General features: G+C 52.9%; 9 protein-coding genes across 15 annotated transcripts; 3 read left to right on the top strand and 6 right to left on the bottom strand.

Moving 5' to 3' along the window:
* Nucleotides 1-78: 78 nt before the first annotated feature.
* Nucleotides 79-3,713, bottom strand: H257_06298 (hypothetical protein). 4 transcript variants are annotated; one of them, XM_009831481.1, is made up of 10 exons: nt 3,042-3,713; nt 2,817-2,921; nt 2,442-2,747; nt 2,311-2,372; nt 2,033-2,260; nt 1,714-1,966; nt 1,583-1,657; nt 1,268-1,527; nt 1,036-1,223; nt 79-669 (listed from the first exon to the last, which is right to left on the bottom strand). In XM_009831481.1, the coding sequence occupies exons 1-9, from the start codon at nt 3,678-3,680 to the stop codon at nt 1,211-1,213; spliced, it is 1,941 nt and encodes a 646-aa protein (XP_009829783.1). In that variant the 5' UTR covers nt 3,681-3,713; the 3' UTR covers nt 79-669; nt 1,036-1,210. The 4 variants fall into 4 exon arrangements, with proteins under 4 accessions (XP_009829783.1, XP_009829784.1, XP_009829785.1 ...); XM_009831482.1 differs by having other exon boundaries at nt 1,036-1,210; XM_009831483.1 differs by having other exon boundaries at nt 2,442-2,753; nt 3,042-3,706.
* A 28-nt stretch (nt 3,714-3,741) lies between these two features.
* Nucleotides 3,742-5,311, bottom strand: H257_06297 (DEAD-box ATP-dependent RNA helicase 8). Its single transcript, XM_009831479.1, has 2 exons — nt 5,094-5,311; nt 3,742-5,029 (listed from the first exon to the last, which is right to left on the bottom strand). Exons 1-2 carry the CDS (start codon nt 5,227-5,229, stop codon nt 3,900-3,902), a joined length of 1,266 nt encoding a protein of 421 aa, XP_009829781.1. The 5' UTR covers nt 5,230-5,311; the 3' UTR covers nt 3,742-3,899.
* Nucleotides 5,312-5,390: 79 nt separating this feature from the next.
* H257_06296 (hypothetical protein) lies at nt 5,391-6,666 on the bottom strand. 3 transcript variants are annotated; one of them, XM_009831476.1, is made up of 4 exons: nt 6,372-6,666; nt 6,183-6,313; nt 5,756-6,125; nt 5,391-5,697 (listed from the first exon to the last, which is right to left on the bottom strand). In XM_009831476.1, exons 1-4 carry the CDS (start codon nt 6,523-6,525, stop codon nt 5,510-5,512), a joined length of 843 nt encoding a protein of 280 aa, XP_009829778.1. In that variant the 5' UTR covers nt 6,526-6,666; the 3' UTR covers nt 5,391-5,509. The 3 variants fall into 3 exon arrangements, with proteins under 3 accessions (XP_009829778.1, XP_009829779.1, XP_009829780.1); XM_009831477.1 differs by having other exon boundaries at nt 6,183-6,666; XM_009831478.1 differs by having other exon boundaries at nt 5,391-6,125.
* A 109-nt stretch (nt 6,667-6,775) lies between these two features.
* Nucleotides 6,776-7,696, bottom strand: H257_06295 (hypothetical protein; the record flags this gene model as incomplete). The annotated part of the gene is made up of 1 exon (XM_009831475.1): nt 6,776-7,696. The coding sequence occupies exon 1, from the start codon at nt 7,637-7,639 to the stop codon at nt 6,776-6,778; it is 864 nt and encodes a 287-aa protein (XP_009829777.1). The 5' UTR covers nt 7,640-7,696.
* A 537-nt stretch (nt 7,697-8,233) lies between these two features.
* On the top strand, nt 8,234-9,753 carry H257_06294. Of its 2 annotated transcripts, XM_009831474.1 has the most exons (5): nt 8,234-8,332; nt 8,393-8,737; nt 8,810-8,965; nt 9,032-9,237; nt 9,281-9,753. In XM_009831474.1, the coding sequence occupies exons 1-5, from the start codon at nt 8,272-8,274 to the stop codon at nt 9,515-9,517; spliced, it is 1,005 nt and encodes a 334-aa protein (XP_009829776.1). In that variant the 5' UTR covers nt 8,234-8,271; the 3' UTR covers nt 9,518-9,753. The 2 variants fall into 2 exon arrangements, with proteins under 2 accessions (XP_009829776.1, XP_009829775.1); XM_009831473.1 differs by having other exon boundaries at nt 8,393-8,965.
* On the bottom strand, nt 9,232-10,016 carry H257_06293 (hypothetical protein). Its single transcript, XM_009831472.1, has 3 exons — nt 9,867-10,016; nt 9,744-9,817; nt 9,232-9,694 (listed from the first exon to the last, which is right to left on the bottom strand). The coding sequence occupies exons 1-3, from the start codon at nt 10,001-10,003 to the stop codon at nt 9,534-9,536; spliced, it is 372 nt and encodes a 123-aa protein (XP_009829774.1). The 5' UTR covers nt 10,004-10,016; the 3' UTR covers nt 9,232-9,533.
* Nucleotides 10,017-10,120: 104 nt separating this feature from the next.
* Nucleotides 10,121-12,338, bottom strand: H257_06292 (hypothetical protein). Its single transcript, XM_009831471.1, has one exon. It carries the CDS (start codon nt 12,280-12,282, stop codon nt 11,059-11,061), a length of 1,224 nt encoding a protein of 407 aa, XP_009829773.1. The 5' UTR covers nt 12,283-12,338; the 3' UTR covers nt 10,121-11,058.
* Nucleotides 10,150-12,349, top strand: H257_06291 (hypothetical protein; the record flags this gene model as incomplete). Its single annotated transcript, XM_009831470.1, has 1 exon — nt 10,150-12,349. The coding sequence occupies one exon, from the start codon at nt 10,150-10,152 to the stop codon at nt 10,996-10,998; it is 849 nt and encodes a 282-aa protein (XP_009829772.1). The 3' UTR covers nt 10,999-12,349.
* Nucleotides 12,350-12,826: 477 nt separating this feature from the next.
* Nucleotides 12,827-15,161, top strand: H257_06290 (hypothetical protein). Its single transcript, XM_009831469.1, has 7 exons — nt 12,827-13,021; nt 13,075-13,266; nt 13,307-13,464; nt 13,529-13,662; nt 13,715-13,789; nt 13,858-13,941; nt 13,989-15,161. Exons 1-7 carry the CDS (start codon nt 12,876-12,878, stop codon nt 15,003-15,005), a joined length of 1,806 nt encoding a protein of 601 aa, XP_009829771.1. The 5' UTR covers nt 12,827-12,875; the 3' UTR covers nt 15,006-15,161.
* The last annotated feature ends 654 nt before the right edge of the window (nt 15,162-15,815 follow it).

The following is a 15,815-nucleotide window of genomic DNA, read 5'->3' as shown; positions in this document are numbered from 1 at the left end:
TCAAATCGATTTAAATTCCAACTACGCCACAACACGAAATTTCACTCGAAAGCACAATAGTACCTTCAATATCAGAACCACAAGTTCTCTTTCGTAAGTACCAGCACTCCATGGGAACAGGAGCATTGTCATCCTGGAGCGATGTTAGAAATTAGGTTGACACGGTGGTTGTGGGTGGGGTGAGGGCTGACTACTCGCGATGGGTTTCACAGACGACTTTCGCTTCCGTCGATGCTTGAGCACCTTGAGGTACGGCGCCGAGAGGCCTGGCGCGCTCTTCTTCTTGTGTCGTGAGATGATGGACGGAAGCAGCGATGTGTCCACGGCGGGTCCCTTCATCGTCGAGTCCTTCAGAGGCACGGCCTTGTCCAGTTGGTTCTGCCATTGCAGCAAGCTCATGCGACCCACAGGTGACTTGACAGGATCCTCCTCCATGACAAACGACGGCTGTTTAAAGATGTCTGGGAGCACCACGCCTCCGCGGTCGGCTTCCGCCGGTCGTGCCAGTGCGACGGGAGAGCTGATGCGTTCCATGGACAAGCGCAGCGTGTCGAAGCCGTCTGTGAGGGTCGCATCTTCCAAAGTGTCCAAGATCCCAAAGCGCACTTCGTGGCCAATGTCGTGCTTGTCCAAGATGGCTTGTTGCTTTTGAATGATCTTGTCCCGCAGCTACTCCAAACAAAGGACCCAATCAGAATTCAAGCATCAAAATAAATATAAATTTAAAAACTCCTTTTTTTCCTTAAAATATATAATTTAAAACAAAACTACGAATTATATACCTGATTTTGTTACAACTTCATCAAAATAAATACAAAAGCAAATCCAATATCCAAATGATGCTTCAAACAAACTTCGAAGATTCGGATTGGGTATTGGATTTGAGCATTCAATTCCCATTGGGTGATTGTTTGTACTGTGAAAATCATCACCCAATGGTAATTGAATGCTCAAATCCATTACCCAATCCGAATTAAAGCATCGAAACAATACCCAATCCCAAGTAAGTAAATGCAAAACAATTCAAATGCTCACCCGAAGTTGCAGTTTGAGCTTTTCCACGGTCAAGTCTTTGCCGCGGGAAATGGTTTCTTGCACCGTTCGGGTCTGTTCGAGCTCCATGTTCTCCAGCTCGAGCTTGCCGATGCGGTATTCCATCAGCAACAGCTCGCGCTTCTCGTCGTTTGTGATTGTGTGTTCCAGCGCAGCCCTACCGACGCATTCTGCATGATGATGATCTATCCACATGGGATGTTCAACTAGGTACCGGAACTCCTCCGCCACGCGCTCCGTGAGGCGCAGTTTCCGCGTGAGCTCGCCCTTCTCTGTAGACAGGTCCTTGATGTCGTCTTGCAGCCGTCCGATCTCCATTTTCGCCACCACCATGTCGGCCTCGTCGTCAAACTCTTCAAACTCGACGCGGGCGTCCACGGCGGCGGCTTTGTCCTCGTCTTTTTCTTCGCGCTGTCGCTCGTGCTCGGCCACGACGAGCTGGTGCTGTCCAATCTCAATGCTCTTGGCCACGTTCTACCGCAAATCGCCTCTACATGAGATTGGCACTTGAATAGATGCACTTCTAAACCTTGTTTTCCAACTCCAACAGTTGCCGCCTCAGCAGCATCCGTTCGTGAAAGTACTTCATGATTTGCACTCGCGCCTGGTAGTACATGCCCCCATGAGCTCAATTAAGCTGGACAGCATCAAAGTACGTACCTCGCGCATCGTCGCGGTGCCGCCCCCTTCGCCCGCCGAATTGTTGGACTCGTCCAGGTCTTTCTTGAACCCTTTTCCCTTGAGATCATGGCTTGACGGAGACGGGATGCCTTGCTGGGTCATCTGCGCCTTGAGGTTGGTGATCTCTTGGCGCAAGTTTGCGATAAGAGACACGTATTCTGAGATGTGGTGGTTCACGTTTAGCACGTTTCTGGTCACGGTGGTCTTGATGTTCTTAGCCCGGTTGGCATATCTACGTTGCGCCTCGTGATGAGATCCAGCATTATGGACGGACGAGGAAGGAAGGATGCCATGATACTTGAGGGTGTTGACCGTCTCTTCGAACGAGAGCACAGACATGCTGATGTTGGCAATCATGACGGTGCGGCAGTTGCCTCCGAGGGAATCCTTGAGCAACCGCGTGAGTTTGCTGTCTCGGTACGGAACAAACGCCCCCCGATTCGCCTTTTCCCCCAGCGCATTGATGCAATTCCCCAGTGCCAGCAGCGACCGGTTGATGTTGGCCCCTTCGAGTAACCGCAGCCCCCTGCGTAGTAAACCCATTATTATCCCCACACGTCTTGATTTCTTGCCTACCGATTTTGGGTCACGGCGGCGCGTTCGCTGCCCGCCAGGTCGATCATCGACAGCTTTCCCGTCTAACGTTTGCAGTCCCGACGTAAACACATGCCTGACGATCTTGACGAGTTCGAACAGCATGGGCCTACCTTGAGCACGGTCACCGTGTCGGGTGTGGCCTCGGTTTGCTCGACAGACACTTGGAGCACGGCGTGGCTTCGAGATGAGACGGCGTTGGCGGCCGTGGCCTCCTGCGACCGGTTCTTGTTGCCTCGCCGGAGCAGCCGCATCACTTCTTCCGCGTTGGACGCGACGATCTCGGACAAGTCGGCCACGACAGGTCCTTTGACCGGGTCTTCTCGCAGGTCCAAGTACGTGTCTTGGTCGTGGTCGCTCCGGAGCAAGTCGCGGATGTTTTCGTTGTACACTTCCAAAAACGACACTGTCACCCGGTACTGCACCTGACCACATCGGCATCATTATCACCACCACGAAATGTCCATCGACCATCCAACTGACTGTACCAGATTGGGCACTTTGCACTGACTGGCTTCAATGTGACCAAACAAATCATCCAAGGTCAGCGCCATGATCCCCGGCTCGTCTGGTGTCCCGAGCATCGTGTACGTCTACACACCACCACAAAATCAAGATCGCCATTGCATGCTGAACCTCCATCGCCATCATCATCGCATATTTCTCCTTTCGCCTGTCACATATAGACACATCAACAAGGTTGGTGGCCGTACTTTGCCCGCGCCCGTGCATCCGTACGCAAACACTGTGGCGTTGAAGCCTTGGAGGATGCCGTGGATGAGGAACTTGGTCGTGTTGTTGTACACTGTCGCTTGGCCATCCGACGGAGAAAACACATAGTCGAACGCATATCGCTTCTCCCGCGACCGATGTCGCAGTTTGCCCACGACGTCCTTGTGGTTGCCAGGGTCCAACACCACGACTACCTTGTTCCCGAGGACTTTGACAATCTCCCCTCGGTCGCGGTCGTGCTTAAGCTGGGGGCGCAGGCGCACTGCCACGAGAATGTTGGCCTGGCCGGCCCACATGGCGCGCTTGAACGCGTCCGTGTCTTCTTCCGTGTCGTCTGCGTTGGTCTCTGGGTGAATATGGTTGTTGGTCATACTGTCCCTCGGTGGACCAAAAGGATGGTCGCCTCCTTGGATGGACAGCGGCATCGTATGGCCACGATGGTTAGTCTTGGGTGATGGCTGCCCCGTACTGCGCTGTTTTGGAGATGCCGCGGCGGTTGAATCGACGACAAACGCTTCCCGGAGGTTGTTGCTGTTGTGGTTGCTCGGGAGGGGGCTGAGGTTCACATGGCTGCCGCTCCGCAAGTGCGGCGGGCGCGGCACGGTCTGGCTCGTCGGCATCACCAACTCACGTCGTGATGTCCGTTACAGTACATCATGATGACGTAACTGTTTGAGACCAACCAACAGGGGGGTTTCGGCCATAGTAGCCTTGTTTTTTTGTGTGTTTTACTGTGATTTTCTCTTCCTCGCTCGTTGTTGTCGAACCAAAACGACGATCATGCCTGCACCTAACTACGTTCCTATCTCTAAGGGTAACACTCCACTCGCACTCGGTCTCTACTTGCAGTACAGGTTGCGGTCAATCACGGGCGGGATAGGTCGAATCTCCGTGCCGAGCTCTTGTTCGATTCTGTACAGGTTGAACCGGTCTTCGTACGTGATCATGTTGATTGCAAGCCCGAGGTGGCCAAACCGCCCCGACCGACCGATGCGATGGAGGTACGTTTCCGAGTTTTTCGGAAAGTCAAAGTTGATCACAACGTTCACGGTCTGGATGTCGATGCCCCGCGTAAACAGGTCCGAGCACACCAAGTGCCGCGTGGCGCCGTTGCGGAACTCGTGGAACACGCGGTTGCGGTGCGCCTGGTTCATCTTGGCGTGAATGTAAAAGCATGAGAACCCGAGCTCCGTCACCTTCTTCGCCAGCAGCTCCACGCGGTTCACCGAGTTGCAAAAGATGATGCTCTGGTTGATGTCGAGCTTGGAGAAGAGCGTGTTGAGGCAGTGCACCTTTTGACGCTCCTCCACAAACGCGTAGAACTGCGACACGCCTTTGAGCGTGAGCTCGTCCATGAGGTTGATCTCGTACGGGTTGTCAATGTACTTGTCCTTGAACGACTTGACCGTGACGGGGAACGTGGCGCTGAAGAGGCAGATCTGCCGCCCTGGCGCCGTGTGGTTGACCAGTTGCTCGAGCAGCGGCTGGAACTCGGGGGACAGCAGCTTGTCCGCTTCGTCCATGATCACGGTCGAGCATTGGCTCAGGTCTGCGACGCCCTTGTTGGCCAAGTCCATGATGCGGCCAGGGGTGCCCACGAGGATGTGAACCGTGTTGTACAAACGCATGATGTCGTCCTTTAAGCTCGTGCCGCCCGTGCTCACCATGCATTCGACGCCCATGTGCTTGCCGATTTCCTTCACGATGGCCGAAGTTTGGAGCGCCAATTCGCGGGTAGGGACAAGGATCATCACTTGTATGTGGTTTTTCGTGGTGTCGGTCTTTTCCAGGCACGGAATGATGAACGCGGCGGTCTTCCCAGTGCCGTTCTTTGCCCGGGCCATGACGTTTCGACCAGCTAAAATGATGGGCACCGCCTCTTCTTGGATGGGCGACGGGCGTTCAAAGCCTTTCTCGAATATGCCCATCAACAGCTCTCGCTTTAAAAAGTAGTCTTCAAAATCGTTGCCTGCGACCAAACAAACGGTCAGGTCCTCGCCGTGCGTTTATGGCACGCGGGCGGGCGTTCGTACCTTTTACATTGGTGACGTCTTCGGTTTGGAAGCGGGTGTCCTTCTCGGGTGCTTTCAGGGAGCGCTTCCAGTCGTCGTCATCGCCGTGCACGTTGGTGGAAGTGGGGGCAGGTAGCGGCGGGGCAGCGTAGCTCATGTCCGTTGTCGTAGGGGACGTTGTTCGATTTCTGACAAAGCAATGATCCAAACCTGTATAAATTAATATTCAGCATCCAAAGGTAAAATCCTACCATTGTTCTGTGGTGAGGAATCGTGGCCCTGATGTACGGATAATATCGGAGGTTTATCCGTATGCCAGGCACATCATTCCATGGGACTGTACTGCTGTATTTCATGCTGCTTCTGCTTCATGCTGGTGGACGCTGTGAGACCCGTCGATGGTATCAATGGCATGAAACGTAGGCTTGCGTTCAAAGTTAAAAGGAATGAGTATGCTCGTTCCACTGCAGCGTGGTGGGATCTAGGTCTTTCTCAAGGATCGTGGCATGACCGCCATCGACAACCATGGCGATTGTTGTGCGGGTGCCATACTTGGGGTACTTGGGGTTGCCTACAGGCTCGACGAAGATGCTCGAGAGCTGGTATTCCATTGCTTCGGGGCATCCTACATGTAACCCCACCATCTTATCACGACACTCCATTGGTCTCGACTTTGGTCGTACCTGTTTGAGGCAGGAGTTCTGGAGCTTCAATTCGTGTGGTATCCACCATGGGAAGAATTAACTTGCGACACAAAGCCAGATCGTCTTGATCTTTGTGCATGGCCAGCACGTCCGCCAGGGCCGCTTTGCCGCGCTCGACCTTGATCCATGGCGTGCCGAGCACGCTATTCGAGATTCCGTACAGCACATCCCGCTCAAGGAGCGTGAAATCGGGGGTTGGCCCCATGGGGTTCAAGTTGCAATAGTATCCCAACGACTCTCCGTCAAACATCACGAGGTTGAAGCCGGCGTAGTTGCATCCCGTGGGTTGCAGCTGCTTCACAAAGTCGGACACGTTCAGGTCGCTTTGGAGAAAGTCGGTCACGACATTCTATACAAGCAAAGGCATAAGGTTTCCAAGATCACAGCGGCAACTCATGCCACATACTCCTCGGCTCTCCTTGTCCACAGGCTGGACTGCGACGCGGATGTTGGTGAGGAAGGCCACGCGCACCACGCCACCACCGCCCTGTGAACGTCGAAGACCGAGCCAAGTTCCACCGCGCTCGAGATCTCTGGCTGCAACGTAAAGGTGCGTCAGACAACATGGCATCACTGTAGAATATCAAGGACGTACGCGCAAAGATGTCGGGATGGGACTTGCTCCACCAGTGCATGGGACTCGTGGCGCGAGCGTAGAACTCATCTCGGTTGTCCACAACAATGAACTTGACATGAGCGCATCCGCTTGGGTCTGCGTACGTCGACAGGTGGAAGAATGCGATGCACATGACGACGCAGCCAGGCTAGTGCCGCGAAATGTGAAGATGGAACATCTACTTATGCAGTTCCCTACTGCCATTTTATTGGCTAGTTATTGCCCATGTGTTAAGTAAATGTCCGGTTAATATCGACCATACGGATAACTCGTGAAATGACGATGACATTGCGTCCTTCAATGAACATGCAGAACACTCATCGAGTACATTATTACGCGACAACATACACACTACTGATGGAGAAACAGACATCGAATGGTGCTCAAAGCGCGACGACGAAGTCGCTGGTGTCGGCTCCTGCGCCATCGATGGTTTGGTACACAATACCAGCAGTTGGGATGAGGTCGCCATGGGTTTCCCAATCGAAGTTCGTCAACCAGTCACAGTCACTTCCAGAGTGGGGAGCGTCCGATTGCCAGGAATCGCAGTGTCCCCATGATATATCGATTGTATGGTCGATGCAGGTGCCTTGTCGAAGCGTGGAGGGTCCCGTGGCGGAAAAGTGCGGGTGATGGGGACCGGGAGCAAAGCGGATTGGTTCGAACTGAAGCACTGGTGGTGGGGTCAAGAGCTCACTTGGAAACTGTTGAGTTTTTCTTGGCGAAGCATCGTTGACCACGTGGGGCTTCGGTAGTCGGCAGGGGGCACGAAGTGGTTCCTTCTTCACCTTGACTGTGGATGACTTTTCTCGCCCCGCGGATTGTACGATGCGATGCTCATATGACGCGTCTCCAAATGTGTCGTAGTCTTGGGAGTAGACGTCCATCAATGGCTCGAACGATCGTGAGGCCACCTTCCTTCGGAAACAGGACAGCAAACTTTCGTCCATATCGCGTGTGAAGTACGGGTGATGAAACTCGGCGATACTTCCCTTCTTTGATATCGCTTCCAGCGTGCGGTTGTTCTTGGTCCATTTCTTGAATGAAAAGTAGTTGAGTTGACGCTGAAAGCTGGCCATGTTGCTGTGCTTGAAAAAATGGGGGAGGACTTCCGAGGCAAACCGCTTGATATCGAGGATACGGAACGTCGTGCCGTCGGCTGACCAGTCGACAAACGGCGTGCCTTTCCTTGTCAGGTTGTACAGGGCACGGATAAAGGCCGCCGTGGTCGTTCGTTTGGAGCTCATGGTCCAGTTGCTTGTGTGTTCCCTTGGTGTCAATTTTGAAAATGCCAAGGCATTTGGTCCACCTTCTCCAGTATCTGTCGCTGCTCAGGGTGCACTGGCCAATCAGCGCGCTCTCAATTCATGGGACGATGGACGTCTGACGTCGGGAACTAGCCTGCTTGTGGTCCCCACGGGAATCCCAAAAATACGTCGACTTTGCCATGGAAAGCCTATCAGTAGGACGATTCCAAACACTAACAGATCCGTTCTTGGGCATCTTCCCTTCGAAAAGCGCTTGACATTGTTGATGACCGCTGCAACGTTGCAGAGATTCCGTTCGTCGGTCGTGTGGGAATTGGACGCCGCATGGATGAAGACATACAGATGACTGGGCTTCTCTTCTCGCCATGTTATCGCTGCATGTCACTTGCATATCGTTTGGCTCTACAGACAGTTCCACGTCCACTTGACGGGGGTGGAATCATCAACGCGTGCTGGAGAGGCCAATATTTCGAGTGTATTGAAGGTCACCACAACATCCAGCGTATTATCCGGATCCGAATAAAAAGTCTAAAAATAGACACTGCCAACGTTGCGGTGGCAGTTTTGGGGGTTGGAGGCCCAACATTGCACGCTACAAACAGCATTCCACAATGCACGTCAACTTGTCCAAGATCCATCAAACCTCTTGTGAGGGCTATGTGACAAAGAGAGGTATGCTCGTACATGCCGTTGAAAGCAGCGTGTGGGCTAATAAGGCGACGACGACTCTAGGGCATTTGATGAAATCGTGGAAGCGGAGGTATATGGTCCTGAACGGCGACACCTTGTTGGTGTCGTACTACGACAGCAAGGAAATCTACACGTCGAAAGGCCATCCAAAGGGGTCGTTTGTCCTGTCAGAATGCGAGAAACAAGACCTTAGCGACGAGGGGGCGAGTGTCAAGCCGTTCGGGTTCAAGTTCATCGGACATTGCCCTGGACAGGGATACAAGGAGTACAGTGTGTATGTCGAGTCTCAAATCGACCAAACCAAGTGGCTCAACGTGGCACACAATGCCTTGGGCAAAAATTCGTCGCCCCAGAAGTCGATGAGTCAGCGAATAGAAGAAATCACAGGTCCACTTCTTCCCTGTGCATCTGTACAACTCAACTGTCCACGACGAGATATGATACATATCACGACATTAGGCCACAAAGAGTCGGCCGGACTCATGCAGTCGCTGGAAGCGCAAATGAAAAACGTCAAGAAAACGTCCCAGGAACTTCTCCAACAAGCGATCAACGATGCGAAGGAAGCGGACCGCATTGGCGATGCCACGGTCAACGAAATGGTGTATCAAGAAGGTAGACTATATCATGTGAATATGGGGATGGAATGTACTAGCGTTCACATGATGGGGCGTCCGGCAGATGTGTTGAACGACGCGGAAGGCACGGTGGACACCATGGGTCGGCAGATGGACCATGCCGAGGACTTGGGCAGGAGCTTGAAGCACCCGATCTTGTACAAGCTCACGCACTTATTCACCCGCAAAAAGTCCTACAAGAAGGGCGGGCGAGGCTCCAAGACAAGAAAAGGGGGAGCCAAGGCCTCTCGCAGCAGTCGCGTGTCCAGAGTAAGTTGTAACTGTGTCACTTAATGCTAACACGGGAAACCAGGTCAAGTTGCAACCGCCGCAGCAACAGCATGCCGCGGCCCAGCCAGAGGACGATCAGCTGGACCAACTGTCCAAGATCCTCGCCAAGCTAGGTCAGACGGCCGACACCATCAGCGACATCACGGCGCGCACGACCGAGCAAGTGGACCGCATTGACCAAAAAGTCACTAGTGTCGACGATCGCGTGAAGAAGGAGGCCAAGCTGGTGCAGGCGGTGCTCAAAGCGGAAATGACGTAATTGGAACTTGCTTATACTACTTTCGGTCCATAAAGTGCTGTCGGCGAATCAACTTGACGTGTCGCTCCATCATTGCGTTGACATCGGTCGTCTTGATCGTGCGGTTTCCACCGTCGTCGAGGCTTTGCGAGTCCAGGCGTTTGCCGTCCTTGTAAATGAAGCGCTGGGGACCAGATTCTATAGATCCACGTGAACACCATGGATGCACAAGGCAAGAACCACGTACGTGGCGTGCGCTTGGGCGTCACAATCTTCAAGTAGCTAATCTTTGACTGTGCCTTCATCACAAGCTTGTCCAGCCTACAGGATTCGTGTACCTCGCGTGGGATGGATTCCATATGTCACTTACTCCTCTGCGGTTGAGATGACTCCACGGGATCGAAAGTCGTGGCGAATCTTGTCCAGCGCTGTTGGTTTTTGGTCGGCGGGAAGGCTCTGCGCCAGCTTGATGAGCTTCTTGTATGCTGTGCGGACCGACTTTTCCATGTTGATGCGGATGAATACAGTAATCGACGATGTCCACGACAAATACCGGATACAATATCCGAAACAAAATACTACTGTAGAACCCATTTTGCCATTTTTGCCGTTTTGCATGAAACCGTCACGGTTGGCCACATTCACCATTTGCAATGGAGTGGGTGGACGTGGTCAAAGACTTGAATGCTGGCACGATAGGCGGTGTCTCTGGCATCATTGCAGGACACCCCCTCGACACGATAAAGGTTCGGCTACAAACACAAGCGCAGAGCAGCAGCATCGTGAACACGTTCAGGTCGATCGTTCAGTCGGAAGGTGTGACAGGTCTCTACAAAGGCATCCTCTCACCCATCTTATCCAACGCTCCTATCAATGCAGTGGTGTTTGCCGTATATGGGCAAGTGTCTCGCGTGATTGCAACCTCCACGAACGAGCCATTGACACCGGCGCAGCAGTGCGTCGCAGGGTCCTTTGCTGGCCTGTTCCAAGTCATTTTTGCTGCTCCTGCCGAGTTGGTCAAGATCACCATGCAAGTGAACACGACAGCATCGAAACAGAGTGCGCTAGCATGTGCTCGACATCTGGCACGACAGCATGGCATCTACAGAGGCCTGTATCGCGGATGGCAACTCACTATGCTGCGCGACGTTCCCGCATTTGGGTCGTATTTCTTTGCGTACGACGTCATGAAGCAAGCGTTGACAGGCGGAGACGAAGCCAACGAAACCACGTTCAACCTCCTCCTGGCTGGAGGCATCGCTGGCTCCCTCTCTTGGATGACCACCCATCCCATCGACGTGGTCAAGTCGTTGGTGCAGAGTCGTCCCCGTGGGTCCACTTCCGACCTTGTTCGGGCCCAGCTCAAGATGGAAGGGCCGCGCTTCCTGCTCAAAGGCTTTGGCGCGACAGTCGCGCGAGCATTTCCTGTGAGCGCGGTGACGTTTTTGGTGTACGAACGAACGATGCAGTGGATGAATAACGTGGACAACCAGCGCGAATAACACGCGTCGGCTGTGTGCTGTTATAATAATAATAATAATGTCATTTGCGCCGCCATCCCATTACTTGAGGGCTTCGTGGAAACAAGCGATCGCGTCGTCAAGCCGTCGTTGGGCCAATCGAATGCGTCCTAGCAATGCCACTGTTCCGGGGGCGCGCACGAGCTCGAGGCCGACACTGCATGCCAACGCCGCTTCGTCCGGCCAGTGACACCGGAGTAAACACTCTGCTAGAACGTGCCACGTCATGATGCACTGATCGTTGAGCGCCAATGCCCTTTTCAAGTCCAGTTGAGCCAGAAAGTACTCGCCTTCGGTCACATAGGCCATGGCCGATACGATATGGCGGCGAGTGCGAACCTTCCGCCGATACATGCGCTTGGTATCTGCTTTGCATTGGGCTAGCTGGGCATGCAGGTGTTGGATATCTTCCTGCAGCGTTTGCTTTTGCTTCGACAAGGCCATGACGGATGTGAGGCCAGCCAAGTCCATATCGCCAGAGCTGGCCTTTTGTACAGAGAGTGACGGTCGCCCCTCAGACACGGGGACGCATGTAGGGGGGTCCATGGGATACTGGCTCGATTGTGCAGTGGAATCCGACGATAGATAGGAGTTATGATGGCGTCGTGGAGACTCCTGGGTCTTGATCATCAGTGTGATATGTTCGACAGGTACTGGACCGTTGAGTTGGGATTTGGACAAGTTGTTCCTATGGTGTGGGGGACTTGGGAGACGCCAGACGAAAGCATCATCTTCGGTGTCATCAACTGAGCTTGGAGGAACTTTATGGTGTTTTGCCTTAGGTGTGCTGTGGAAATGCATGGACTGGCCCCATGCCATGGAATCGGTGGAGCTCCGTGGGAAGGACGAATTTATCGTCGTGATCTCGGTTGGCGCCCGTCGGCGCTGCTTTAGCGACGCGGCAGGGTCCAATGAGAGGTCGCGATCCCATTGAAACCTCTTCTTGGGTTCCCGAGCGACTTCCCAAGGGTGCAATCGCATTGACCGCGTTAGTAGTCGACGGGAAGGCACCTTTCGCTTAACAAACGACTTCTGCTGCGGCGATGGCTTGGAAGCCAACAAGACCCTGTGGCAGGAATTGCACACGCGCTGGGGACCTTGCAAGTGCACCAGCTCCGCTTTGTATTTGGAGTGTGCGCCGCACACTGAGTATCCGCAGTTGCGGCAGTGATGTCGACTGAAGAGCAAGCTAAACGGCCGTCGACAACTGTAGCACGTCGATGCATATTGCCAGGACTTGGCGCTTGGAGGCTGCGCGGAGGTCATCCGAATGTCGCTGCCCGTGCGCTTTATCTCTACAACGCAACAATGGCAGAAAGAACCAAGATCCAGTGTTGTGCTGTGGAGAGGATGTGAAAACATGCTAAATTTACCATCCCTGTGACAAGAGCACAATCCCTCACCACACTGTGAACTCGTACATTGATACGTTTTCCAAGTACGCAATAATTGGTGAGGTGGAACCAGGTGACTACTTTTCCTTTTGGTGATAAATGCTGAAACTTCATAACGTCAACATAACCAATGACCCCTCGTATTCGTCGGGGCACGTACGATTAGAGCTATTGCGGTACTGGGTAGTACTGTATTGTACTGGTGATTATGTAAGTGTACGTTAGCCATGATTCTAACGAGACATACTTTATGGGCCAAGCCTTCTTTCCTACTTCGATAGCACTCGTACACCCATACTTACTCAATGTGGAACATTTTTTTGACTATGCTCGTCAATCTAAAAATAGTTTTCTGCCCTCTGATTGGTTGGTTGGATTTAGTATGAATATGGCCGAAGGAATCATCAAAACGAGATCGACCGATCAGCACAGCCGTGGACGCCCCCACATGCCAGTGGATTGGAAATGTCCACGAAGATCAACAATGGACTTTTCATGGGAGACATCGACGCCGCTCAAGACGCAGAGTTCTTGAGCTTGAACGGCATCGAGTTCATTGTGAACTGCGTGCCTCGTGAAGTGCCCAACGCGTTTGAGCCCGAAGGCATTCGGTACTTTCATTGAGAATCATGCTGATCGTTATTTCATCATCATACATTCCTAGATACTTTGCATGCGATATGGCCGAGCAACCAGAAGGCATCTTGTTTGACCTGCGCAACGAAGACTATGTGGAGCTGATTGCATTCATTGACCACGCAATGCAGTCCAGTTTGAGCCTGCTTGTGCATTCCCTCGATGGCATGTCCCGCAGTCCATGCGTGATGATGGCGTACTTGATGTCCAAATACCAATGGTAAGTCTTTTACCGTCAAATGACTCTCATGATTGTGTAGGAGTCTCGACAAAGCGTACGAATTCGTGAAAATGAAGCGACCAGACATCGCACCACATAATGCGTACTTGGACCAACTGGCCATGCTGGATGCACAGCTGCAGAAGAATCATCGCGCGTCGGAAAAGAAACGCAACGAATGGGATCCTCTTCACACAGGTATGTAAGTATATATATATATATACGTTGGCTAAACGCTTGGTCCTTCACGCATCACCGACAGACCCTAAGACGGACGAACTGGTGCTTGTCAACACATTTCTCAACGTGACCAACGGCATTGCGCTGCCCCATGACTCTGCCCCGCGCAAACTGAAAAAGAAACAACTAGTTTGGATCGACTTGTGTCCGCGCATGGTACGTACGGCATCCGGGCCAGACTCGTTCGTTTTCAATGGAATATGCATAGCGAAAACTCAACCCGCACTACGACTTTACCAAACTCGAACGTCCGCCTAGTGCTTCGTACAGCTCGCTCTCGGCGGTCCGTGTCTATTTAACTACATGTTCTACATTCACAAGACAGCTGCATCTAACTTCGTATGCCCCCAGGGCAACGGATGGGTGGACACGGAAGCGTCCACAACCGTCCATCGACCTTCGTCATCCCCCGCGGCGTCGCGCGTCGTCGTGATGGTATGCCACATGTTGCGTGGACGGAACCGTACCTCGTTTCGTCTTAGGAATCTCGGGCAGTCCACGACGTGGATTTGTCTCTTTCAGACGATGAGCAGGAACGGGTGACAAAAGATGAAGACAGCTGGGACATGTCAACGTCGGACCCAGGACTCAGCCACGACGCCGACTTCGACAGGCCCTTGTCGTCGTGGGTCACCGCTCGTCAAGGGCCCCCGCGGCAGCCAGAGACACGTCATAAACGTCCCCAAGTCCAGCCACAACCACAGCAGCAAAAGCCCCCCCAGAATATTCAGCCCCCGCCGTTGCAACACCGGTCTTCGTTTCCGAGTCAGCACATCAAACCATCGCACACTTCTAAAGGCAGCACTGTCATGCCCCAGACTCTCCACCCGCCATTTCCGAGCGATTTGTCCCAGAACCAGCACAGTCCGACGGATAAAACAGACGAATTCAAATTGAGCAACAACAACCACCCGCGCTACCTCCAGCACACTAAGTCGTCTCGCAACGCCAAGACAATCAAAGCCGCGCAAGGCCGGTACGCGATGCCAGTGGTCGATGACAAACCACCCGTGGTCATGCCAGTTACGAACAATGTGGCGGCGGCGGTGCCCATGCCAGCCACTCGCGGGGTGCCACCGAAACGGGTGTCCAAGTCGTCGTTTGTGATGGAGAAAGAACCTGCCGACAGTCGCGAGTCGACCACGCGGTTGCCCACGACGGCATCCAAACACGTACGCCAAGCTGCCCCCCCGCCTCCATCTGGTGCGACCGCTGCCGTTCGCCCCAAAACGGCTCCGCAGGCCAACCACAGGACGACCGCCCCCAAACCCTCGACCAACAACCAGCCATTCAAAAAGAAGCAGCCTTCAGCCCCACCGACCAAGCAGCCGCGTCCCCCAGCCGCCCCCAAGGGACTGTCGGCCAATAACGCCACCGACGTTTTGTTCAAGAAACCTCCAGCTGACATCAAACCGACCACCATTCCGCCAGCCACAGCGAACATCACTGGCAGTATGATGCCACCGCCGAGACGGGCATCGTCTGCAAAATGGCGATGATTGAGCACTCGATTTAAACTGCCACCATGTAGTACAAGATTAGACGATAGGAATCGACATCGTTGTTTCTTCGATTGCTTCTCACTTGTAGTGCGGGTATCCATCAATTGCCTGAACAACGATTTCACCCTAAATAATCTGATTGATCATCCTCAATTGTGGCTACGGACAGAGTTTATCATTCACTCTCAATTGCATCACATGGAGATATTTGGGTTATGTCTTAGCAATTGCACACTTGAAAGGATTCGTGTCCAGGTACCACACTACCAAGCACTGGTCTATGTTGGGTCTATCGTTGTCGAGGACGAATCGGGCAAGAGAGTGCTGGATGTGGCAGTATGATGGTGGTTAGTGGTGGCGCCGACGCTTTCAGTCGCGTCTGGAGTTAGCTTGTCGTAAGACGCCAGCACCAACTATCACCAACCATACTCTCACATCAAGCACTGCCACGCATGAGCAGCCTTCGCCAAAAATTGTAAATATAGACCAAGTTACCTAGTATATACCTAACTATATATATACCTGCGCTACCATCACACGCCGGTTGCTTCTTGAAGGATTTGCACTGAATTGCGTTGGAAAACAATTTATTTGGCTGTAGTTGCCGGTTAAAATGTGGTTGAAATGAGACGATGTACTGCACGTTTGTAATAACGTTAAAACAATATGTACTGTAGGTCAACCTACATCCGTAGCTAGCTCGTAGTCATGCACAACGTGACCATCGTTGGCCATTCCGAAGCCTACTTGGTCTGCAATGGCTTCAAAATGCTTATCGCTGTACTGTAGCCAGTTTTACAAAAATCA

This window comes from Aphanomyces astaci (assembly GCF_000520075.1).
Source record: "Aphanomyces astaci strain APO3 unplaced genomic scaffold supercont1.12, whole genome shotgun sequence".
Classification (NCBI taxonomy): domain Eukaryota; phylum Oomycota; class Saprolegniomycetes; order Saprolegniales; family Verrucalvaceae; genus Aphanomyces; species Aphanomyces astaci.
This window is presented reverse-complemented; position numbering and strand designations above follow the sequence as displayed.